The 24,953-nt window shown below is 49.6% G+C and overlaps 6 protein-coding genes and 7 non-coding genes across 13 annotated transcripts; all 13 read right to left on the minus strand.

Moving 5' to 3' along the window:
- Positions 1-378: 378 nt before the first annotated feature.
- Positions 379-1,572, minus strand: ABB37_04533 (putative RNA-binding protein; the record flags this gene model as incomplete). The annotated part of the gene is made up of 1 exon (XM_015802234.1): positions 379-1,572. One exon carries the CDS (start codon positions 1,570-1,572, stop codon positions 379-381), a length of 1,194 nt encoding a protein of 397 aa, XP_015659635.1.
- A 4,292-nt stretch (positions 1,573-5,864) lies between these two features.
- ABB37_04534 (putative RNA-binding protein) lies at positions 5,865-7,745 on the minus strand (the record flags this gene model as incomplete). Its single annotated transcript, XM_015802235.1, has 1 exon — positions 5,865-7,745. The coding sequence occupies one exon, from the start codon at positions 7,743-7,745 to the stop codon at positions 5,865-5,867; it is 1,881 nt and encodes a 626-aa protein (XP_015659636.1).
- A 2,975-nt stretch (positions 7,746-10,720) lies between these two features.
- Positions 10,721-11,042, minus strand: ABB37_04535 (hypothetical protein; the record flags this gene model as incomplete). The annotated part of the gene is made up of 1 exon (XM_015802236.1): positions 10,721-11,042. Exon 1 carries the CDS (start codon positions 10,973-10,975, stop codon positions 10,721-10,723), a length of 255 nt encoding a protein of 84 aa, XP_015659637.1. The 5' UTR covers positions 10,976-11,042.
- A 1,937-nt stretch (positions 11,043-12,979) lies between these two features.
- ABB37_04536 (hypothetical protein) lies at positions 12,980-13,603 on the minus strand (the record flags this gene model as incomplete). Its single annotated transcript, XM_015802237.1, has 1 exon — positions 12,980-13,603. One exon carries the CDS (start codon positions 13,601-13,603, stop codon positions 12,980-12,982), a length of 624 nt encoding a protein of 207 aa, XP_015659638.1.
- Positions 13,604-15,363: 1,760 nt separating this feature from the next.
- ABB37_04537 (hypothetical protein) lies at positions 15,364-15,750 on the minus strand (the record flags this gene model as incomplete). Its single annotated transcript, XM_015802238.1, has 1 exon — positions 15,364-15,750. The coding sequence occupies one exon, from the start codon at positions 15,748-15,750 to the stop codon at positions 15,364-15,366; it is 387 nt and encodes a 128-aa protein (XP_015659639.1).
- Positions 15,751-17,809: 2,059 nt separating this feature from the next.
- Positions 17,810-18,787, minus strand: ABB37_04538 (hypothetical protein; the record flags this gene model as incomplete). Its single annotated transcript, XM_015802239.1, has 1 exon — positions 17,810-18,787. One exon carries the CDS (start codon positions 18,785-18,787, stop codon positions 17,810-17,812), a length of 978 nt encoding a protein of 325 aa, XP_015659640.1.
- Positions 18,788-19,448: 661 nt separating this feature from the next.
- Positions 19,449-19,546, minus strand: ABB37_04544. Its single transcript, XR_001548675.1, has one exon. It is a non-coding gene; the product is annotated as a snoRNA (small nucleolar RNA).
- Positions 19,547-19,938: 392 nt separating this feature from the next.
- On the minus strand, positions 19,939-20,036 carry ABB37_04545. The gene has a single exon (XR_001548676.1). It is a non-coding gene; the product is annotated as a snoRNA (small nucleolar RNA).
- Positions 20,037-20,428: 392 nt separating this feature from the next.
- ABB37_04546 lies at positions 20,429-20,526 on the minus strand. Its single transcript, XR_001548677.1, has one exon. It is a non-coding gene; the product is annotated as a snoRNA (small nucleolar RNA).
- A 392-nt stretch (positions 20,527-20,918) lies between these two features.
- Positions 20,919-21,016, minus strand: ABB37_04547. The gene has a single exon (XR_001548678.1). It is a non-coding gene; the product is annotated as a snoRNA (small nucleolar RNA).
- Positions 21,017-21,408: 392 nt separating this feature from the next.
- Positions 21,409-21,506, minus strand: ABB37_04548. The gene has a single exon (XR_001548679.1). It is a non-coding gene; the product is annotated as a snoRNA (small nucleolar RNA).
- A 392-nt stretch (positions 21,507-21,898) lies between these two features.
- On the minus strand, positions 21,899-21,996 carry ABB37_04549. The gene has a single exon (XR_001548680.1). It is a non-coding gene; the product is annotated as a snoRNA (small nucleolar RNA).
- Positions 21,997-22,388: 392 nt separating this feature from the next.
- Positions 22,389-22,486, minus strand: ABB37_04550. Its single transcript, XR_001548681.1, has one exon. It is a non-coding gene; the product is annotated as a snoRNA (small nucleolar RNA).
- Positions 22,487-24,953: the final 2,467 nt, after the last annotated feature.

Genomic DNA, 24,953 nt, shown 5'->3' on the forward strand with positions numbered 1-24,953 from the left:
AAAGAATGCTGAGGAAAAAGGAAGAGCGTCTCGTCTTCGTGCCTTGAACTGTTGGGCCACAAATAAAAACAATCATCATCAGTAAACAACCAGAGAAGAGAGACACTGCTGTGGCCACTTCAAGAGCGTGTGGTAGCACCGTCGCGAAAGCATACAACAGGAGGAGAGAGAGAGAGAGAGAGAAAGCAGAAACGAGCGAGAGGAGGGAAAACAAAATAATCTTAAAAATAAAAAACGCTGTTGGGAAGAAAGAAAAGGAACGAACCGATTTTTATTAGCCTTCTTGAACTGCTTACATATAGAATTATATATATACAATTTGCTAGAAACGTACCATTCTCTTTCTTTTTCCTTCTCTCTCCTTTCCGAGAGTTTCTTTCAGCGGTGTGTCGGGGTGCCGGACTTCAATGGCATCGGATTGTTCGTGTTCTCCTTGTGCAGACGCACGGCGTGCGCAAAGCCAAATTGCGAGATGTTCTCCGTCGCCTGACAGTACGTCACCTGCAGCGGCCGATCACGACCCATCACGTACCAGCCATGCAAGGCGCTGATCGCCGTATCCGCCTCGATCATTGAAGAGAAAGTCACAAAGGCGCTGCAGCGGCGGTTTGCTTTTTGAGGAGACAGCGTGGGATTGCTGCCAGTACTGTTCGGCGTTGTCGGCGGATGAACGGCCGGTGCAGTGGTCGCGGTGAGCACTGCCGTGCTGAGCATCGGGGGAGCAGTCGGAGGCAGCCCCGACGACGATAGGCTGCCGATGCGATAGCTGCCGCTGCCTGACAGCGGTGGGTTCAAATACGTGCTGACGTTGCAAGGGTCGGGGCGCAGGATGACAGCGCCAACGGTGGCCGCAGTTGTTGCTGCTGCCGCCGGCGCACCCGTGTCCCCGCTGCGGATGATCTTAACATCCAACACGTGCCCGTAAACGGTAAATATTTGGTAGAGGTCATCTTCGGTGGCGTCGTAGTGAATTTGACCGACAAAAAGACGAGCGGCACCGCGTTGGTGGATGCTGAGGCGCCGCAGACACTGATCGCCGCTCTGGCGTGCGGTGGACGGAAGAGAAGGGAGAGAGGTGTCGGGTCCCGTTGCGGAGGCGGATGACCCGGATGTGGATGCTGCGCCTAACGATGAAGGCGGCAACGCTGCGAAACACAAACCCGATAGCGCGTCCGCCCCAACGGGCTCCACGGCGCGATACGAGGGCGGCTGACCGCCATCTGGATCGGCCACTCGTGGCACACTGGCGTGGACTGGCATCAGCGTTTGCCCGGGGTGGAGCACGAAGACCTGCGAGGACGTGAGGGCGCCCTGTTGCATGACACGACTGGGCGGTGTGGTGGGCACGAGGGTCACACCGGCTGGTCCAGCGTTATGAGGGACAGCGGCGAGAATGTAGTTCGCAGGCATCGCATCCTGCTGCTGTTGTTGCTGCTGGGGCGGCTGCAAAGACAGGGGCATGAAAACTTGCTGGAGCGGTCCGAGATCTTGCGGGTGTACGGGTGAGGCGACGTAGGGGGTGCCATTGATGTAAACCAGCAAGCGTTGCGCGTCTTCGGTCCTAGACTGCATGGCGCTTCACGCTGGCAGGAAGAGCGAGAGGAACTGAAACCCAATCAAGCAAACGCGCACGAGGAAATTGGCTGGCACGTGGGGTGTGCTGCTCTGCCGTAGGAATAGTTAAGGAAAGGACGGAAATAAAGAAGAAGGAGTTCGTATATGTATATAAAAAACGTTTTTTTTTTTGGGAAAAAATTGATCAAAAAAAGAAGTATTTGAGACGTGACCGTTGAAGAGACAAAAAGTAAAAGGGAGGAATGTGTGTGGAGTAAGTTCTTTTTTTCTTGGCTGCGCTCACCGTACACCTAACTTGCACCGTAGAACAACAACAACAACTTTATTCTATGAAGTTCCTTTCGAATGCGTACCGCCCAGAAGCACGACGGCGCTAAGGAAAAAAAGAAAGAGAAAGAGGAGAACGAATAGGCAGCGGAGACGAGCTCGATTCACCGTGGCACAGTCTTCCGCATACAAAAAAAGTTCGTGGAAAACAGAAATAATAATAATAATAAATAGCACCCCAAAGAGAAATGTGGATAGGGAGAAAAACAAGCAATAAATAAAGAAATAAAGGGAATGTTGCTGAGGAGTTAAATAAGAGCGACAGCAACAACAGTGGCGACACACACACACACACACACTAGAGAAGAACTTAATCCTAGTGAGGAAGGGAGACTTGGGGGAGGGGGATGTGAAAAAAAATAGAAAATGAGACCCCTAAATGGCGAAAGCACGAGAAGAGAAGAATACACAATATTTGAAGATAATATGCGCTGTTTGAAAAAGAGAGAAAAATAAAAAAAGCCAAAGCACAGACGGAACAGAGATATATTTTGGAATACGCGCTCTACCGCAGGTAAAGTAAAACGACAGTTGGAAAAGGTATTCTTTGCTTTCTTCAAATGTGGAGAAGCTCACGTCGCACCCACTCTTTTCAAGTGATGGAATGAAAAAGAGGAAAAGAAGAAGAAAGCGTTGGTTTCAATCGTGATGAGCGCGTCCGCAAACACTTCTTCTTTCTCTTCCCAACGCTCTCCGATTATTTTACGTATTTGCTCAAACAAAGAACACAGGCACAAACGAAGTATGTCCAAAAGAAAGAGCTAAATAGAATTGCAATGAAGATTCTCTCTTTCTCAATTCTACACTAAAAAGGAAAAAAACGCGCTTTTGCTTAAAAGAAGAAGAAGAGAGCGCCAAAAACAAAAATATGTTGCTCGTTTTATTCACCACGTGGAGTGCACGCTATTTTTCTTGTTGGTTTTATCGCTTCTTTCGCTATCTTCTTCTATTATTTTGTTTCTGTTTCTGCTTCTTGGAGAACTAATGCACACGGATGTTACGGCGGCTGCCACCACGCGTCTGTAACCGAATTCTGTAAAAAAACAAAAAAAACACTTAGAGGCAATTTGATGGAAGCAACAAAGTCCAGCAAACGGACCGAGAGAAGAAGAAAACCAATATGAGCGAACCAGTAGGGGCTGTCCCGGTGTGTTGCTACCACACTCAAGTAACACGTGTACGACAGAAAACTTGACAGGCGAAGTAATGAAAAAGGGAAGAAAGAAAAGAATAGGTGCGTGAAGGCTTGACACAACGAGAGCCAGAACAGATTAACCATCAAATAGGAGTGATCGATGTAACAAGTGGGGGGGGGGGGGAAATGAAAAAAAAAGAAAGCACACGTTGGAACGTACCAGAGACACTGATAGAGGAGGAATGGGGTGGAGAATGGCAAAGAGCGAGAAAGGGGAAGAGAGACAAAGGAAGAGAAACAAGTAAACAGCAGCAACAAAAAGCGAAGAGCGATGTGAGAGTGCCACGATGAGAGCAGCGCTTCAAGAAGGAAAAATGGAAGGCTCAGACACGGCGTTAAATAGACGTGGGGAGCACCCGGTACACCTCTACAAATTCGTCACCAAACACTTCAAAAAGAAGTGGGAGAGAGAGGGGGGGGGGGGAGAAGAGCGTAATGTCTCTTCTTTTCACTCCGCACAAACACGTATTGTGGAGCCACAAAAAAAAAAGGAAGGAGGAGAGGTCAGAAATAAAACAAAACAAAGCAGAACAAACAAAAAACGATTGTGGGCTTATGATGTAGAAAGACTAAAGGGACACGAACGGATGGGTGTCAAATACATTCATTCTCGGTAAAGGAAAAGAAATTGGAAAGGAAAGAAAAAAAAGCCTTTTTGAAGAGCGAGGCAAAAACTTTCCGCTTCTTTTCCTTCTTTTCTTTTAAAATTATTATACAGCTTTCAACGGCGTATTTTGGCGAGGCCGAGAGAAAGTGTTGTAGTTGGGCTTTGCTGCCTATATTTAGATCTTAAGAGAGAGAGAGGGGAGGGGAGGGGGAACCACGTATATAAATATATATGTAAGACAAAGAGATGTTTTTTCGACACAGAGGAGGTGGAAGCGGGACAAGAAAAGAGAGGTGTAAAAAGGCGCTTACTACACGATTGGGAGCGGAGCCTCAGTTTTCTTTTCCCGTTTCTCTTGGCTTCTATACTGCTTTCGCTCCATTCAAAGGGAAAAAGGCGTTTCTTTTTCCCTTCGCCGCGAAGAACGGGCTCGATAAGCGCTGCGCCACTCTGTCCCTGACACACGTGCACTAGCAGGTGTGTGTGAGAGAGAGAGAAGTCAGGTGGCGTCACCGCACGCGCGTTAGCGAGTAGCAGCGGAACGTTGGGGTCGACACACACACACACACACACGCATTCGGTGTATTCCCACCAAGAAGCGCTTAACAGTTGCTTTTTCTGCTTCTCTTAAGCAGATCTTTAAATTATTTTTAAAAGTTCTCATGAGGAGGACGCTGCATTCCGTGATTTGAGAGTTCATAAACTGAAACAGAGCCGAAGAAGAGTAACAACAACAAAGAAAACACGCAGGAGAGAAACACGCGTTGCTGCCCTTGTCTGCCGTCGTCTCATCATTGACCGTTCCCTCCTTCCAAAGCGTGTGCAAACGGAGCAGCAGATACGTGGCCCGTAAGGAGAGACCCAAGCAGAGAATTAAAGAAGAAGACGAAAACAAGCAAAAAAAGAAAACACACAACTTATAGCGACTTATTTCGGCAAATGAAGAACTTTTGTTGCCTACAACAACGGAAAGGGTCTTGCGAAGAAGTGCAAAGAACGAAAAAAAAACACAAAAGGAAAAGAAGAGCTAAGCGATTTAAGAATAAAAGAGAGCAAAAAATCCCATTGCAATAAGTTGACAGGAAGGTCCAAAAGAAAATCAAAATAAATCGAGCTTGATTGAACGAGAGTATGGCTTATGCCTCCACTGGGCCTTTCGCCGGAGAAGCGCTGAAGAGAAAGAAAAAAAAAAGGCAAGACAATCTCTTCCTTTTGTTGTAAGCGGAGAGGCGTCCTGCGCTCAGAAAGCCAAAGACCCCCAACTCCCTCCCCCCCACACTCACACACGATAATGAAGAGATGTTCGTTACGATGGAAAAATGAGATGAGAGAAAAAGGAAGAAGACGAACGAGTTGGAGGCGTTTTGCGTGCGCTGCAGGATTCTCCACCGCTACAACAAACACCGCACAGACGCCAATAGCGGCATTAAAAAGCAACAAAACAACAACACAGGAAAACAAAAGAACCGTGCACGGGGAATACAGAAGGAGCTCGTGTTACGATCTCATAAACCGCAAGTACGTGAAAGTTAAGAAGAAAAGAAAGAAAGGCGAAAAGAGATATGAGACCAAAAGACTTCAAGGCACACACACACACAAGCATCGCTTCACCTAGAAAAGACAGTGATTCAACAAGAGAACAGTTTCCGCGTAATTAAAAGATGGCGAGGAAGCAGGAAGGAAGGGGGGGGGGGGAGGAGGAGGAGAACAGACCGAGAGGCCAAAGAAGACGCCTCGACAAAATGCGGAAACAACAATAACAAAAATGACACACATTTGCGGGGTGCGTCCAAGCGAGTGAGGGCAGAATTGCCCACGGCACACCCGCCCAACCACAACGTTAGACGGCAAGGACTTGTTCTCTCTTCACGCCTCACTTCGGGAAAAACTTCCGTTGGTTCTTCGTGGGCAGCGGGGCCGCATGCCGCTCGGACGCAACCCCCTCTTTCTTTTCGTTGGGTTTCCGCTGCGGCAGCTCCTTGAGCCGAAGCAGAAGACCAACAACAGCACCAAGCCAGAAGTGTCACTGCTGATAGCCACACCCACCCAAACCGCGACCGGCAGTCGGGCTCCGCTTGATGTTGCTGAGCGCCCTTCCTCGTTGCGGCAGATGCTGGTGAGGTGACCCTGGCAGCCCCGTCCACGCCTTCCCTCCCTCCGTCACGGGCGTCTCGTCGGACGAGAGAATTGTGCGAAGTATCCTTCCTGCTCGAGCGTACGAACTGATAAAAGGAGACGCGGTGATGGTCGCCGTACCGCAGGCGCGTCGATGGTCGCAGCGGTGGTAATGGGAGAAGCCAGCACTGGTGCATTTACATCGGTCCAACGGTGGCTGCGGCGCAAACCCGGCAGTGGCGCACTGGGGGACCCGAGAATGCCGCCGGTATTCTGGGTGAACTCGACAGGTAGCGTGTCATGAAGCATTTCATTAGGCAGCACCGCACCGTGCTGTTGCTTCGGGTGTTGGTGACGGTGGTGGTGGTGATGTGGTGTAGTAATGCGCGCTGGGTGGTGCGCGGAAGGCGTTGCCGTTGCATCGAACACTCGCGCCGTGGCTGCTGCGATCTCAGCTCCGGTGATGGATGCTGCTAAGGACGGGTTGCGTGACGTGCTGGCCGTAGACGTGGGGCTCCCACCAAGTGCGAGATTCTGCGAAAAGGAAGAGCTGAAAGGCGAGCGGGCGGCGTGTTGGAAGTTGTAGGGCGTGATGAGGGGCTGCAGCGGACCGGCAGACGCGGGAGCTGCCCGAGCTGCTGCTGCTGCTGCTGCTGGGCGAGACGTCGAGGAGAGACTCGTCAGGGAAGTATGCCCGGTGCCTTTTGCGCGTCGTCGGCGGATCACAACGTTCTTTGTCCCCACCGCGTCCGCACCTTCGAGAGAGCTGACGGTGGTGGAGAGGTTGGCGGAGGCCGTGGTGGCGGTCGTGGAGCTCTGCTCGAACACGCTCGGCATCTCAATGAGCGGGGTCTCGGCCGATATGAGAAACGACGCGGAGCTGGCGAGTAGGTTGGCAGCGGAGGTGGTGCTGGTGTGTGCACCGTCTTCCGTGCCACATTGCCGACTGCTGCTGCTCACACCGTCACCGCTGTTGCTGGGGTTGTGGTGGTGACGGTCAGCCTTGCTACTGCTGCCGCGGATCTCACCGTTGCGGGGTGCAGCAGCAGCGAGGTGTGCCTCGGAGGAAGAGGCGAGAGGAAGAAGTCGATGCGTCGTTTCGCCGTTCTCATCGCCCAGTACGGCAAAGGCCTCCTCGTCTTCGATGCGCAGTTTCGTTTTGCGGTGCGAGCGTGTGGCGTGGGTGCGGCTGCGTGGATCGTCGCTGGGACTCTCGAGTGGGCTACGCCCGCGAGGCACGTGCTCCTCGTTTGCGGTAGCGGTGGTGGTGGGAGACGGCTTCTGCGCCGTGGTGTTGGTGGCCGCCGTCGCCGTCTCCCCCTCGCTGCTGAGGGGAGTTTGCTGACGTGCGCGCTTCAGTCCGACGAGGGTGGTGGTGGAGCCATTGAAGGCCTTCAGCGACGTCGGCGGAGAAATGCCACCTGTGGTGCTGCGCATCCCATTGCTCGGCAGTCCAGAGGAGTTGGCGGACGAGTCATGCGAGTACAGCGAAGACGACGACGTCGTCGTGCACAAGCTGGATGTGCTGCTCTTCTGCTCACGGCCGGGCCCTGCTTCTGTGTGTAGGACCTGCAGCGTGGACGGCAGCACCAGCTCCGTTGCCTCGGCCGTCGTGTTGGGCTCCAGAGCCCACTGCGAGCTCGCCAGTGGCGGCTTTCGATTGAAGAAGGGCGGCAGCTCCACTTTGGGGTTGAAGTGGTGGAGGCGCGTGTTGTGCATAATGCCAAACCACGACCACTCTGCGGAGCTCGAGGCGTAGAAGAGCTGCAGCGGTCGATGCCGGCCCTTCAAGGTGCGTCGGCCGTGCAGGGCGGCGATGGCGGCATCGGCGCCGTTGACGGAGTCAAAGTACACGAAGGCCTCGCCCTTCACGTGCTGCATACGCACCGACACAACCTTGCCGTAGGGTTCCAGCAAATCGTACATGTCTGCATTGAAAAAATTGGAAAAGGGCAGCTGGCCCACAAAAAGGCATGCCATGACCCGCCCCCAGAACCGCCAAAGAGGCAACCTTTAGCGCCGAGCGACACGTCAGAAAGAAACACAAACTTGCGCGGTTTAACTAGGCAGGGACGGCGCTTCGATGGAGCAATGCGAACGGGGTTGAGGGCGCGAAAAGAGAAAACAATTCGAGTTAAAAAAAAAGAAGGAGGAACAATTTTTGAAGACCCTATGCGTCGCTCCCTGCGTGCGTAAAATCGCAATGCCGTAGGAGTCGGAGAAGCCGAGGGCGTGGTGCACACGTGGATCGCAACGAGGGTACGTAAAACACACACAAAAAAAGAGAAAAAGAAACACGCAGAAGCTATCAAAAAAGAAAAAAAACACCTATTTACCGAATCTGGAAGTGTTGTGGACGAGACCGTGGACGAGACCCTTAACACACACCCGATGTTAACCAGAAACGACAGACACACAAACAATCACAAAACAGAAAAGAATCAATCAGCTATTGCAAATGAAACGGGTAGTAAACAAGTGTGTACCTGTCCTCTTGGTTTTGCTCTCCTTGGCGATTCTACTGGTCAGGAGGAGGAACAACACCAGAAAGACAGCGCAGTGTAAAGGAGGATGAGAGGAAGAAAAGGAAGGAACCGCAGGAAACAAAACAAAAAAGAAACGCACGTTCGTGTACCGCTGATGCAATGCTGCGGAACAACAACAAAAAAGAAATCAAAGAATCAAAGAAAACACGGTGAAGAACACAGGAGTACGAAGAGACTCTTACAGAGAACTCGAAAGAAGAGGAATTCCTTTCAGTGAACGTCTACCTGCTCAATATGTGTCGCTTGTACTTGTACTTTACTATCATATCTACACGGGAAGCGAGTGGCAAGAAGCGACCGCTAGCAACCAAAAGGAGTAAGGTACTTCGTTTGAGTTTTGAGAGGAACCGCAGAAAAAAGAAAAAACGAAACAAAACAGAAGCAATAAAAAAAAGGCGAGAAAAACAAAAAGATTGAAACCGTTTACGTACACACGCAGAAAAGATTTTTAAAACTATTTTTAAAGTCCATCACAAAACGGTGACAGTAACGTTCACAGACTATATTGCCAGTGAAGAAAGAAGGCAGGAGAAGTAAGCCCTTTGAAGGCAGAGAATTATTATACAACGAAGTTGCTTACGCCCGTAACAATCATATTTGAGACTCCGAGGAAGAGAGAGAGAGAAAAAAAAAGGGTTGGCTTCAGCGTATAGCACAATGCGAAGACTTTAAGCTTTCGATTTGAATTAACGCACGCGTCAACAATTGAATAAAGAGGACGGCCTTGGAGTGTCAATTCCTTCCGCGGTTGCTGCACAACGCGTAAAGGGAGAAATGCTCACAGACGACACGTAAGTAGTCCACCCCCGGAACGAAAAAGGAAAGTAAAATTGCAAGACTCGGAAAACAAACGAACAAACCGAGAAGAGAAAACGAAACGGTAAAATAACAAAAGAGAAATCTGCGAAAAACAATAGAGCTGGAAATAAAAATGGGAGCTGAGAAAAACAAAAACAATGACATCAATAACGTACCGGCAGCAACGAGAACAGGCTCGGTGCAAACATCCACGGACAAACACACAGAAATCTAAAAAAAAGGAAGAGATCAATCTGCAGCGCAAAAAAAAGCTTTGACCCCGATGTCGAACGTAAATAAGAATAGCAAATACAAGAGCAAAAACAAAAGATTGAAACGATCGAGTTAAAGTAATCACAATTACCTTCCCGCAAACGAGACCGTTCTTTTCAGGTTGTGCAGGAGCCAGGCACAGCAAAAATATATATATCAAAATACGGAAAAGCACACGACAAAGACAGAAGAACAGTAACAACATAAAGCAATGTGCACATAAAACATCTGCCGGGTAGGAAACACGCGACTGCACAAGCGTTAAATCCTTGGACGGAGGCCACACCGTTGCACGAGTTGCCGAACACACAAACGCACAGACGCAAAACGAAGAGTCCGTAAGAAGATGAAATCGTATTAGTGCTTATTATTTCGTTTTTTTTTTTAATATAAGAGAAACAATTAGATGAAGACGGAATGAACGATCGATTAAAAGGGAGTTAGACAAGAGAATCTTTAGCTTACAAGATCAAGGGAGCTTGAATGCAGTGCAGCAGCAAAAAGCCAAGAAAAATAAATTGTACACAGCAGACGAATAGATCGAATGCTTCGTGTCACGTGTGTGTTGCCTTTTTTGTAGATGCCCAGCAGCAGCAGTAGTTTTTCTTTTTGTTTCGCTGCTATCTGTCCTGAAGTGGATTTTCGTGGCTGTAACACACACACCGAGTTATCTATCTTGATGGAGGAGTCTTTGGTGTGGTGAGCAATGGAACAGAGCAGCGAGGGAGGGAGGGGGAGGGAGAGAAGAGAGAGAGGGTCAAACGTACACAGACGTAGTAATTGTGAAAGCAAATCTCAGAAAGACGCGTTTGTACTGCATGTATATCACGCGAGGAGGAACTGGAGAGAGAGAAAAAAAGAAGTAGACTGAACATGTGGGGCCAGCCTTCACTTTGATCAGACGGTTGGAGGAGTGCTTCAATAGTTCCTTTTAGCGCTGATCTGCTCTTTTTCCCTTTCATGATGTTATTTCTTCCCATAAATGGGCATATGTATGTATGCATAAAAGCTACTCGCAAGGTGTCTCTCTGCAACACGATCTTATCGCCACGGCGTTGACGGGCTGCACCTTCGAACGTCACCGCCTCGTCTCGTTTCCTTTTGTTTGACGGTAGAGTATCAGGAATCTGTGTGATCCACTTCCAGCGGCTTTCGTGCGGTGGCAACTTCTTCGCAGTGTTAGACAGCTCTTCCCGCAAACAGCGCGGCACCAATCCCCAGGGTGGGCCACACTCGCGTCAAGGCGCGAGTAGCGCGTTGTCCATCGACAACGGGGTGCGATGACTACTGCATTTCGATCATTCTCCCCAGATCCGTATGCACAGCCTCCGATGGTGCCGTGCAAGGAATTTTGAGCTGGATTGTGCTCGTCATCCGCCGTCTTCTCTTGAATGCCGATGATCCGATCGTGTCGGAGAAGAAGGCGGAAAAACGAAAGGTCTTCTTGCCCGCTGCAGTGATATCTCGGCACCATTTATCGGTGGGGAATGAGTTTTTGTGGTCTTTTTTTGTCTTTTTTTCAAAAGCGAAGTGCCGCATCGCAACGCTTCCTTGAAGGGAGATGCACACCGCATTAGTTGAACAGCAGCAACAACACCACCAACGCTGCACACGTTCCGCCGTCAGACAAACGATGAGGACAGGGGGAACGACCAAGAGGAGGAAGGAGAATGGTGATGGAAGATTCAAAGATGGAAAAAAAAATAAGACAGACGACCGAGGAGAGACAGCACAAAAACCCGCGGCAGACTCGCTGCTGATCCTATTGGACATAGAGAAAGGAAGAGTGCGGCTACTAGCATTCAGCCCTGCCCATGTGTCACGTGTTCGTTTACTTATTTATCTTCATTGAGGGCATGGCTGCCTTCGTGGTACACACTCGCATCTCGATTCCTGCATACCAAATGAGGTAGCGCGTTTCACTGATAACCCATCTGAAAACAAATGAATAAAAAAGAAGACCTATATCAACGCAAAATCACTCTTGGCCACAAGGAAAAGAAATCAATACACACACGCACGCACCCACACACGATACTGGCGCAAAGGAAGAGCGGGGAAAAAAGGGAGGATAACGAAACGACTTCCTTACGACAGTGAAAGTGGGGCGAGGCAGTAGAACGAACAAACCGTGCATCAGTGGTGTTGAAGAGGCGACCTGAAAAGAGTATTTTTTTTTTCCCCTCAAAGCGTTGATGTGAGAGGTAATTTCGTGTTTGAAAACTGCATTGATTCACACAGAAAACGGCGTGCGTGTGTGCGTGTGCTCAGTGCGAGACAAGAGAACAGCGGTGATAGCACTCACAGTGAAAGCGTAAAACCAGAAAAAGGATAGTGAGGGGACCCATTTCCTGACAGTTGCACAGAGGTGCTAGAGTGTTGGTCCGTGTGGTTATTTATAGAGGTGTTCCGCTAACAGCTGCGAGCGCTACGAATAAATCTTCTTTTCCCCTTGGGTGTTTAGAGTTGACCGCTTTTATCCATTTTTTTTTTCGGTTTAGAAGGGGGGAGGGGAGGAGGGGGAAGGCGGGGAACAACGTACGTGCTACGCCAACAGTTGTAACACGAACGTGAAGAGAAAGAAAAAACAGAAAACAAGAAAGGGTTTCATAACAAAACAAAACGGAATAAATACGTGAGTTTCTCCAGAAGAAGAAAACAACGACCCCCCAAAAGAGCACTTTCTTTCTTTCTTTTGTTTGTTGTTTAAGTGAAAGCGTCGTTCGATATGAAGAGACAGAGCAGATCTTTTTCTATTCTTCCTTTATGAAAAGCAATAGTGATACGGGAAACGTTCGCGAGATCCCCCCCACACACATACAAAACATATATCGAAACGAGGGCGGCTTGGAGCGCGGTGAAAACCAATAAAGCAGGTAATAAAGCCAACGAAACGGAGAAGGGAATCAAAAAGAAAAGATACCTGCGCTTCTTTCCATTTTTGTTTTCGGAGGAGGGCCGGAGATCAAGAAAGAAAACCAGCAGGAGAAGAACAGAAAAGCGAGTACCCGTATGTGTTAGCCAACACACACACACACACACACAACAAATCTTACGAAGTGTTTTCGAACAGCACAGAGTACGACAAAGAAAACGGTGAGAAGAAAATGAAAAGAAGAGAGAAAAAAAAGCAAGAGGAGGAGACAGTTGTTGATTAAGAAGGGCGAACCCTTCCCCCCCCCCCACTTGCGTTAAATCACAACGTACGAGCGAAGAAGAAAGAAAAGAAGGTGGCGAGTCCATTCATTTTCCAGCATACGGCACGGCAAGAGGAAGCCACACCTGCTAAGGAAAGCGAAAAAGGTGAATCCTCCGCTGCATATATCTTATTTCTTTTGTTTTTTTGAAGAAGAGGGAAACAATATACTCGATTACACTGCCAAAGAAAAAATCGTAGGAGGAGAAAAAGGAACGGGCTTTTTGAAAGAGTCGACTCACGAGGAGAGCAGTATTCAAAAAAGAAAGCGATAAATAAACGAAGCAATGCAGGTGCTGGGCGTATGTAAATAAACATTTATCTATATATGTTTCTTACGAGTGCATTCAAAAGGTGCAGCAGGAGGCGCACCACCGTTGAAACAAAAAAGGAGGAAAAAAAAGCATGACTCCCTCACACTTCTCCGTTACAAGTTCGTGTGGCTTTCTTTTACCTCTCGCTCTCTCTCTGGAGAAGAAGTAAAGCGCTAGCTCAACACTTCCCCACCACACACACACACACCCATACTGAAGGGAAGCGACGCGGAGCACACGTGCATGTTGGGGAAGCACAACATGCACAAGCAACAACAGCAATACTAAGAAATGACGATTCTCAAGGTTGGAATAGCAAGAGGAAAAAGGAAAAACAAAGTTAAGGTGATTCAACCCAACAGAGTAGCTCAGAGCAAGCGAGCGAGCGAAGAGCAAGAAAACAGAGGAGAAAGGTAGCAAATAGGATGCCCGTTGGCGGACAAACATATATGCATAGAAGCATAAATATATAAAAATACAAACAAAGCACAAGCAGTGGGAGGAAAAAGAAAGGAGAGGCACACAGAATAAAACAGGGTGGAGAAGGCATGAAAGAAGAAGAAAAAAATCTAGCAACACATGAAGATTGACATCTACAGGTCGATACTGAGCTAACGGTTTAGAAGAAGTACAAGAGGTGCCAAAAGAAGTGTACATTTCAATTCACTAGCGAATACGTTTGGAGGAAAAGAGGATAACAAAACAATCGAAAACAATAGTCAGCGTTATAGGAGGAGGAAGTGCACTGCAAAGAGAAGGGTGGAGAAGAGATAGCGAGCTTAGGCTTCACATATACAGTTACAACACTAAAGGTTTTAATTATTCAGAGCTTCTTCTGTTCTCGTGAATTCAGAAATCTCCAACAAAGTTTGTTCCATCATAACGTGAAAAGTACAGGCGAGTTCCCCACAATCTACAAAGGGCTTGATAATTGAGCCGATACTAACGAATTAATGAAAAAGAAAGCAGTTGGACAAGCGAGGGGCTTGCGAGAGGTAGAAACGAGGCCACCAAACACCGAGTGCTCGGCAATCTCCTAGTTTATTAATATCACTCTTATGTAGTCGTCTCTTGCCTCATTGTTCTTCTCCCTTTTCTATGAATGAAAATCTGCCACAGACACGGAACTGGTAGTAACGGGAGAGAGAGCGAGAGAGAGCAATAATAATAAATGTAAGAAAAAAGGAGGGTGGTACTCTACACAAAGAAGAACAGAAGTCGACCGAGTACCGCGACACAATACATACCACCAAGGCACGGTCAAACAAACAAACAAACAAACATGACAGGGAAGAAGGAGGGAAGGAAAAAAAAATCTAGTTTGCCTTCTTGTGGAGAAACCTGCAAAACTCACGTAGCTCGGGGAGGTGCGAGAAGGAGCGTCATACACACATATATATATATATTTAGTATACAACAGAGAAATCGAAGCAGCCACAGAAAAACGCTTGACAATGAAAATAAGCAGAAGTCAACAACACTTGATAAAAATAAAAAGCGGACACACACACAGAGACAGAGAAACCTCTCTCGGCACGGTAACCGCGTTCTACACGAGAAATCTGTGAAGAGCAGCAGAACGGTAGATAAAAGCACTAATGAAAGGAATTAAGTGATGGTAACGGGGGAAGAAGAAGAAGAAGTGGTGTGTGGATAGAAGAGAAGAGAAAAGAAAAAGAAAACTGAAACGTGAGACGGAAATAATAATTATAGTAGTAAGAAAAATATGGATATCATTATCGTACAGGAATAACACTCCAGAAGGAGGAAAAAGATCCTTGCATTCGAGTGCTGTTCGTTCCACTTTAAAGACACCTTGCCAATATATATATATATATATATATATATATTCTCTAAATAATGAAGTGAAGAGAAGCTTTGCTTCTTTTTTTTTTCCCTCCTGCTGTTGCGTGCGCTTTCGGGTGTCCTTCATTTTCGCGAAGAACAAAGTTGTCAGTGCACACGGAGATGCAAAGAAGGGCCTGAAGCACACGCAGAAACAAGCAAGATAGGGAAAAAAAAACGACGCATGCAAAAGCACGCGGAGAAGGAAAACAATAATAATGAAGCAAAACACTTTATCCGAAAATGAACAGAAGAAAAATATATGTTGGAAAACACTGGCGAATAGAAACCTCGCGCACTTTGAAGTGGTCACGGCAACTACAGCAAAAAAACGGAGTGTATAACAAGCGGGACGGGGAGATGGAAAGAAGAAGAGTCCCCCGAAAGTACGATGAACGAGCGTGAGATTAGTGATCCTAAACGCAACAAAACGTCTTGAAAGAAATCACGAGAAAAGAGTCCTCAAAGCCGGTTTAACCTTCTAAAGAGCAACAAGCAAACAAACAAGCAAAAACAACAGCAAAGACGAGATAGTATAAAGTAAACAGTGAACATACAGAAAAATGCAGACTCTACCAACATAAAGAGACAATACACACACACACACACACCGAGAGAGAGAAAGGAAAGACCCCAGCCTGAGATAAGACGAGGAGTGATGTGATGGTTAGGAAAAAGAGAAAAGAATAGCATTCTTTTCTACTGTCCAGATGTTCTCTCGCCTCGCATTCGAATTTCTGAAGTGAGTAGAGGATGAGCAAGAAGCCTATTGCCTCCCTCTCCCAATATATATATGCTTTCCTTTTCGAGAAGAAGCGCCTCCGCTCATATATATATGTATACTCCCGCAGGCACCGAATGAGATGAAAAAGAACACACGGATACAATCGAATGGCTAAAGAAAAGATGGAGTTCATACGCAAAACAATTAAAAAGACAATATCAATTGAAGATGCCATGGTGCCTACGACGTTCGTCTCTTCAGAGAAGAAACGACGTGAAAAACCACAACAGAAAAGTATCAAGGAGAGAGAAAAAAAAAGTCCAATACAGGAGACCCTCGAGTCGCACAGAGGAGGAGTGAGCGATCGCCAAAAGGAAAAGAAGGGGAGGAAAACCCCTCAACAACGTTTTTATTAGTATAAATATATATAAGGCGATACGGGCCGTGTTTTTCACCGCTTTATTAAAGGCATCAACGAAAGCAGACGTTTCGTTAGGTTGACCGAAACAATAGGAGTTCACAAGCAATCACTGCACATATATATGATGTACCGTAGTGAAGACAAAACAAAAAAAGAATGTTCGGTTTCGAAGAAAGTAATTCAATTGAAGCAAAAAAGAAGAAAGAGAATAACATGAAAGAGCGATATAATTCACTACCAAACATCAGAAGAAGAACGAAAACAAAAACAAGTGTTTCTCAAACAAGATGGGGAGAGAGAGCTGGAAAAAATAAACACAATGGAAATAAAACAGCTGACTTAGTCGCAACGAGATCTTCATCCACCAGAAGAAAACAATAAAACAAAAATGGTGAAATAACAGAGAAATAACCAAGAAAAAGTATTTAAAAAAGAGAAAGAAAAATAAAACAAAAATAGAAAGGACGTTATGCGCGAAAAATAGATTTGGAAATGCATACACAACTTTGTGAACGTACCAACCATAGAGAGAAGAATAGGGCAGCGAAAGGAAGAAACGGTAAAAACAAACAAAAAAAACATGCCGAAAAGGCCGCCAACGAGACAATGCGTTCGAAGAAGAAAGGGAAGAAAAGAAGAGAAACAGAAACTATTTCATCATCTTATTTTTTTTTTTTGATTTGTGTGTGTTCACAACGATGAGAGGAAAATAGGGGGGAGAACAAAGACCACATCGATGGTGTTCCTAAAGGACAGTCAGGTGTATCAAAAACGGGGTTGCTACATATATTTTCTGTAATTGTTGTATTTAATGTATATGCTGAACACACACACACACATACATACACACATACACACGCACAAACACAGACACCCATAACGAGATACACGGTGTCGAGGAGCTGTCCAGAACAACTGAATGAAAGTAGTGCCAGTACGTGTATTCCTGTCGTTAGCAGAAGAAAACACATTCCCTCCCCTCCCTTGGCTGAAAAACAGATAAATAAAAACAGGAAATAATTGGAAAAAAATTAACGAATAATCGTGAAATAAATCGAATCAACGGAGGAAAAAAAAAACAAGAGAGAGTGTGTGTGAAAGAAAACACTAGGCTGAGATAAAAAAAAGGAAACAACAGCAACACAAACGCAGCTATTCCGCTTGAAAAACAATTACCGTTGTCAAAGCAAAACAGAAGAGAAGTTTTTGAAAAAACTAAACAGATAAATAGAATAATAACAGTAAAAGAAAAGTTGCTACACGTATCTCAACAGAGAGAGAGAGAGAGAGAGAGCCCAACGAAATCCTCTCGTCTGCCTTGTACAAGGCACACACACACACAGAGTGCTGAGATAAGTTGCTGCAGCAGCATGTATATACTTCGAAGACGAAAAGAAATGCGTCGTCGTCGAGGAAATATATTAAATGAAATTATTGTAACTATATAGTTATTTATTCTTTTCTTTCGAATGGGCGATGCTCCATGATAGAAGAACGACAAACAGCAAGGAGAAAAATAAAAAGAAAAAAGAAGGACGACAGAGGAATAATCCGTTGCTGCGATTCCTTTTTCTTCGATTATTTTTTTTGTTTACTTCGTCGGTTCCAACAGCGTTGGGTGGCTTTAGAAACGAGAGAACAGGAGCGGATAAGCGTAAGTCACATTAACAGGCGCTTACGGACAGGGAAAACGTACGGCCTTGACAGCAAAAAAAGAAAGAAAGAAAGAACAGAAGACCACCCACATGGCAGATGCAGCCGCAAACAAACGAAACAACAACAGTGAAAAGAAACACAGAAGGCAGAACAAAGTAAGGCGACCAGAGAGTGGATCCTTTTTTTAATTATGCGTACTAGCTGCTGTTTTTCATTTTTACATGGGTTGCATCTGCATGTAGGCCAGCGAGGGCGGAAGCATCTGCTGAGAGAGGTACGCAGGGCTCGTGGGGGTCGGCACCACGTAGCAGACCGGCATCCTGCCAGGCACGCCAAACCCAGTCGCCATGGTCGGGGTAGAGGAGGACATCACGACGTAGGAGAGGGCCGGTGGCGGCAGCGGTGGGGCAGCCGGACTTGCCATCTGCGACGGTGGAGACAACACACCATTGTTGCTGCTGTTGTTGCTGCTGCCATTACTGGTCGGCATCAACATCGTCGGCGGGGTCATAGCCCACTTCATCGGCGTACCGTACACCATCGGATCGACGCTCATCAACCCAGACACGTAGGCCTGCTGTTGCTGAACTTGACGTGTGGCAGCGGCGTTGAGGGAGTACATGGAGGGGTTGCTGAAGATCCCGCTGCCCATCATTTGCCGGCCCTCGTCGTCGAAAGAGATGTCAATCGGACCGTAGCTGACGAAGGAGGCGACGCCCGCGCCGCTCCTATTCCCATTGGCACCAACCTCTTCCGCACCCGTGGGGTAGAGCCCCGTCGCTGGCTCGTCCTTGAGCTCGCCCGACAGGCCCGCCAACACCGCGTCATTCAAGGAGACGCTCTCGTTGTTGATGCTGCTGTTGCTCGTCGCGCTCAGAGTCTCTTTGTTCCGCTGGCGGTCCTTGTTGCGGGCCAGGCACAGCGAGCGATGCTGCAGACCAAACGCGGAAATTAGCCGTGTGCCTTTGGAGTACATCACCTGAATGGGCTGGCTGCGGGTGCCGAGGGAGCACTGACCGTGCAGGGCGCTAATCGCCGCATCCGCCTCGTCGGTCGCCGCGTAGGTGACGAAGGCGTTTCCTTGACGGATGTGCAGCTGATGCGCCACTACGTTGCCGTAGGGACGGAATAAGTTCAGCAGGTCTTCCGGGAAGAACTTGCTGAAAGGAAGCTGGCCAATAAAGAGCTCCGCCATCTTTTTCTTTTCTTCGTTTTTAAAGTGTGTTGTTGGTTATTTGCTGTAGGTGCTTGGTTCTGCGGTAACGGCGATGGTGTGTTTAACTCTGAGAGGGGAGAGGAACAGAAAGGCAAGAGCAATAGGACAGTTAATAATAGATGCATTTTCTTGTGCTGATCTTGGAAAGCGAAGCCCTACGCAGTGTCTCCGATCTTTAGTCCACGTCCGTCGCTCCGTTCGCTGACGCCTTCCTGTTCACATGTCATCGTATCGTGCACATACGTCCCGCACCCACGCTGCCCCGGCGAAGGGTGCTCAACACCTCACGACTGCTGTCTCATCGTAGTTGGAGATGCCGCGAGACGAGACGTGCGGGTGCGGTGAAGAGAGACCGCACAAAAGGTAAAAACCAACAAAACCGCGATTATTCTTGTGGACTGCTTTTGACAATTACATCTCAACTCCGTCGCAGACTCCGTGCAGTTCGGCCGCGACGTACACATCAGCACTGCGCAACCCTACCTCACGCAACTAGCACCCGGTAGGGGAGGGGGGGGGGGTGGGCCACGAGGAACGCGGCGAGGAAAGCAGCACTGCAAGAGTCGGTCAAGCTCCTGTTAGATAAACTTCTGTTGCAGACAAAGCTAAATGCCACAAAACAAATAAGAAAAGATCACAGCGTCAGAGAAACGACAGTTCTACAGTGTAGCGAGTGTGTGCATCACGCGACGCCCCAACGTGTGGGACGCTCAGTGGCAGCGAAAAAGAGTCTCATCACAGCTGCATGTGCGTGCTCGCCGGTGTGGCGGCGCCGACGCAGCACGCGGTCACTCGGTCACTCGGCCCCGGGGACGCGCAGCGGTCAGCAGGTCGAGCAGGCGGGCGAACAGACAGGCGCGTGCACACCGGCACAGCGGCATCCAGGCACTCAGGCACTCGGCCACACGGACAGCGCCGCAGCATCTCGGCCCATTGTTCATCAGCGGAAGCTCACGGGTGCGGAGCAGGCCGAGCGAAATGGGTCGGCGGTGACGCGCGACGCAGCTCTCGGTCTTTACCATTCCCCATATGTGCGTCATGGGTGGAGCCGCACGGGGTACACAAAGACCTCGGTCAGTGGCTGGGGCCACGCGAACGGGCAGCTGGAGAGGGCAGGCAGCGAGGAGCAGCGTCAGAGAAACGACAGTTCTACAGTGTAGCGAGTGTGTGCATCACGCGACGCCCCAACGTGTGGGACGCTCAGTGGCAGCGAAAAAGAGTCTCATCACAGCTGCATGTGCGTGCTCGCCGGTGTGGCGGCGCCGACGCAGCACGCGGTCACTCGGTCACTCGGCCCCGGGGACGCGCAGCGGTCAGCAGGTCGAGCAGGCGGGCGAACAGACAGGCGCGTGCACACCGGCACAGCGGCATCCAGGCACTCAGGCACTCGGCCACACGGACAGCGCCGCAGCATCTCGGCCCATTGTTCATCAGCGGAAGCTCACGGGTGCGGAGCAGGCCGAGCGAAATGGGTCGGCGGTGACGCGCGACGCAGCTCTCGGTCTTTACCATTCCCCATATGTGCGTCATGGGTGGAGCCGCACGGGGTACACAAAGACCTCGGTCAGTGGCTGGGGCCACGCGAACGGGCAGCTGGAGAGGGCAGGCAGCGAGGAGCAGCGTCAGAGAAACGACAGTTCTACAGTGTAGCGAGTGTGTGCATCACGCGACGCCCCAACGTGTGGGACGCTCAGTGGCAGCGAAAAAGAGTCTCATCACAGCTGCATGTGCGTGCTCGCCGGTGTGGCGGCGCCGACGCAGCACGCGGTCACTCGGTCACTCGGCCCCGGGGACGCGCAGCGGTCAGCAGGTCGAGCAGGCGGGCGAACAGACAGGCGCGTGCACACCGGCACAGCGGCATCCAGGCACTCAGGCACTCGGCCACACGGACAGCGCCGCAGCATCTCGGCCCATTGTTCATCAGCGGAAGCTCACGGGTGCGGAGCAGGCCGAGCGAAATGGGTCGGCGGTGACGCGCGACGCAGCTCTCGGTCTTTACCATTCCCCATATGTGCGTCATGGGTGGAGCCGCACGGGGTACACAAAGACCTCGGTCAGTGGCTGGGGCCACGCGAACGGGCAGCTGGAGAGGGCAGGCAGCGAGGAGCAGCGTCAGAGAAACGACAGTTCTACAGTGTAGCGAGTGTGTGCATCACGCGACGCCCCAACGTGTGGGACGCTCAGTGGCAGCGAAAAAGAGTCTCATCACAGCTGCATGTGCGTGCTCGCCGGTGTGGCGGCGCCGACGCAGCACGCGGTCACTCGGTCACTCGGCCCCGGGGACGCGCAGCGGTCAGCAGGTCGAGCAGGCGGGCGAACAGACAGGCGCGTGCACACCGGCACAGCGGCATCCAGGCACTCAGGCACTCGGCCACACGGACAGCGCCGCAGCATCTCGGCCCATTGTTCATCAGCGGAAGCTCACGGGTGCGGAGCAGGCCGAGCGAAATGGGTCGGCGGTGACGCGCGACGCAGCTCTCGGTCTTTACCATTCCCCATATGTGCGTCATGGGTGGAGCCGCACGGGGTACACAAAGACCTCGGTCAGTGGCTGGGGCCACGCGAACGGGCAGCTGGAGAGGGCAGGCAGCGAGGAGCAGCGTCAGAGAAACGACAGTTCTACAGTGTAGCGAGTGTGTGCATCACGCGACGCCCCAACGTGTGGGACGCTCAGTGGCAGCGAAAAAGAGTCTCATCACAGCTGCATGTGCGTGCTCGCCGGTGTGGCGGCGCCGACGCAGCACGCGGTCACTCGGTCACTCGGCCCCGGGGACGCGCAGCGGTCAGCAGGTCGAGCAGGCGGGCGAACAGACAGGCGCGTGCACACCGGCACAGCGGCATCCAGGCACTCAGGCACTCGGCCACACGGACAGCGCCGCAGCATCTCGGCCCATTGTTCATCAGCGGAAGCTCACGGGTGCGGAGCAGGCCGAGCGAAATGGGTCGGCGGTGACGCGCGACGCAGCTCTCGGTCTTTACCATTCCCCATATGTGCGTCATGGGTGGAGCCGCACGGGGTACACAAAGACCTCGGTCAGTGGCTGGGGCCACGCGAACGGGCAGCTGGAGAGGGCAGGCAGCGAGGAGCAGCGTCAGAGAAACGACAGTTCTACAGTGTAGCGAGTGTGTGCATCACGCGACGCCCCAACGTGTGGGACGCTCAGTGGCAGCGAAAAAGAGTCTCATCACAGCTGCATGTGCGTGCTCGCCGGTGTGGCGGCGCCGACGCAGCACGCGGTCACTCGGTCACTCGGCCCCGGGGACGCGCAGCGGTCAGCAGGTCGAGCAGGCGGGCGAACAGACAGGCGCGTGCACACCGGCACAGCGGCATCCAGGCACTCAGGCACTCGGCCACACGGACAGCGCCGCAGCATCTCGGCCCATTGTTCATCAGCGGAAGCTCACGGGTGCGGAGCAGGCCGAGCGAAATGGGTCGGCGGTGACGCGCGACGCAGCTCTCGGTCTTTACCATTCCCCATATGTGCGTCATGGGTGGAGCCGCACGGGGTACACAAAGACCTCGGTCAGTGGCTGGGGCCACGCGAACGGGCAGCTGGAGAGGGCAGGCAGCGAGGAGCAGCGTCAGAGAAACGACAGTTCTACAGTGTAGCGAGTGTGTGCATCACGCGACGCCCCAACGTGTGGGACGCTCAGTGGCAGCGAAAAAGAGTCTCATCACAGCTGCATGTGCGTGCTCGCCGGTGTGGCGGCGCCGACGCAGCACGCGGTCACTCGGTCACTCGGCCCCGGGGACGCGCAGCGGTCAGCAGGTCGAGCAGGCGAGGCGAACAGACAGGCGCGTACACACCGGCACAGCGGTATCTCTCGTGCTGTAGCGTCTGTTGTCGAAATGGAAGGGACAGCAGGGGTAAAGTGGATGGAGTCGATGTATGCTGTGACGCAGCGTCGAATGCTGCTTATGTCTCCAATGCGTTAGCGCGGTAGCTGACTCAGAGGGAAATGAAGGAGATGAAAGAAAGGGGAGGGAAGGTGGAGAGGAGAAAGCGGTTCCCCAGAAGTGAGTTTTTGTGTAGTGTGTCCCGGTAATGAACTTCGCTTTAGCGCGCTGGATGTCGCAGAGGCGCACAGGGGGGTGATGCATCAGGGATGTTCATGGCGCCCGAGTAAAAAGCAAGAGCGAAAGCGTCCGCTGCCGCGTTGCTGGATGGCGCTTCGGGAGAATGGTGGAGGCCGACCGCCCTCCTTTCCGAGCGGATTTTCAGGTGCCGAAATGACACAGCGGTAACGGAGAAGAAAAGAGAAAAGAGAGAAAAGAACGGACAACGAAAACGGACCGAGTTCGTAGTCGACGATGCTCCGTAGAGGTCAAGACGAGAGTTCTTCTTTTATGATGTTTTGCAGACGCCTATACGCTCGTTGCTTATTATTATGTTTTGTTTTGTTTTGGGCAAGGGTTTCTGTTTCAGGTAGGTGAGTAATCAGGAAAAAATGAAAGAGGAGAAACAGAAACAGAAAATGATAATAATAATAGCATCTCGAAGGAGAACGTTGAGTCGAAAAGGGTTGTGAAACGTCTCGCAATGGGGTGGAGGGGGGAGGAGTGGGGAGGGGGGGGTACCGAAAATGAGAAAGTCCCTGCGTGGGAGGTGACTGACACTCCATTCGCCTCCCTCCTTTCCCTTCCTGCAGGTGTGCAACGCAACTAATAGTAGATAAACAAGTAAACAAATCAATAAACATATTTTCCGAAGCGCAACTGTAAACGGCACATTACTTCATTCGTCTCGCTCCGGTTTGATATGATCCCGAGCGCCCTGCGGCGCTGTTACGTGCATCGTAGTTCTTCTTGTCTTACTTTATTCCTCGCGATCGACCCTCCGAAAAGTCATAGTTGCGTTGCTGCGGGTAGAAGCCACACGTGTGGGACAGGAAAAACAACAACAACAACGTGTCATGTCGAGCTGTTAACGTGAGGGAAAGAGGAAAATAAAAAAGAAAAACGCCTCCGTGAAGTCACACAACAGTAACAACAACAAGAAATAATGAAATTATACTACAAATAGGAAAGTGAAGAACACCAGCCGCAAAAAAAAAGAAAATAGTTTAAAGTGAGACAGATTGTGTTTTCCCACGCAAGGTGGAGAGAAGCGGATGAATGAATTGTGATCTATTTATCTATTTTTAAAGAGGAGGCTGGGTTGAGTTAAACAAGCAGAAAAGGCAGCCGTCCAGTGCAAGCGTTTACACAAAAGAGACACCCTCAGACCCTTTAAATTCTTATTATTTTTTCCCCCTTGCGAAAACGGTGTCCATCACTGAGAGAGAGAGAGAGAGAGAGAGCGAGGAAGATGCTCTCCAACACCTGAGTGAAAGTTCGTTTTTCTTTTTTTGCTTCTCAATGATCGCAAGATATTCTTGTTCCCTTCAGCGTACACCAAACAGTACGCAAAAAGAAGATTAAATGCAAAACTGTGAACGGAATAATCACACACACACACACACACACACACAAGCTAGGAAACATTAAAAAGGAAGCGGAACAGCACTTGAGAGGCACGCGTGGGAAGAAGAACAAGGAAGAAAACAAGACCGTGTTAGTTGTTGCTGTTACGCAGGAGAAACAAAAAAACAGATAATAATAATAATAATAGGAAGCTTGGAAGTTAAAGCACAAACCATAAAACGCTCTCAGAGTAATACATATTTTTTCCCACGTCTCAACAGTTAAGAAACACAAACAAAACAACAGTAACAGGAAAACACCTCCTTTGCCGGACTAATTCTTCAGTGGGAGGATATTTGTTGCTCTACGGAGGGCTCATATACATATAGGACAGGACAGAAGTGGTACATTTGATAGAAACTCACTCACACAGAAAGCGATTAAATACAACAAGTTTAGTTAAATTAAAAAAAAACACAAGAAAACACTGAACTACACGGAAACAATCAAACAACAACAACAACAAAATAATACAAGAATAAAGAACGCGTTTCATGCGAGGGTTTCCAAAGACACGCGCGATACGCACCCCTGCCATTTCATTACGCGATTTATCACGGAGAAATTGGCAGTGAAAGCGAAGGCGTACATTTTTCCTTCGCTTCTTGCTTTCATCTCTATGTATGTAAAACAGCGTCTTTTCTCAAACAAAGCATTTTGTTTTTAAAATAAGTTTATTGA

This window comes from Leptomonas pyrrhocoris, assembly GCF_001293395.1.
Source record: "Leptomonas pyrrhocoris isolate H10 chromosome Unknown, whole genome shotgun sequence".
In the NCBI taxonomy this organism is placed as follows: domain Eukaryota; phylum Euglenozoa; class Kinetoplastea; order Trypanosomatida; family Trypanosomatidae; genus Leptomonas; species Leptomonas pyrrhocoris.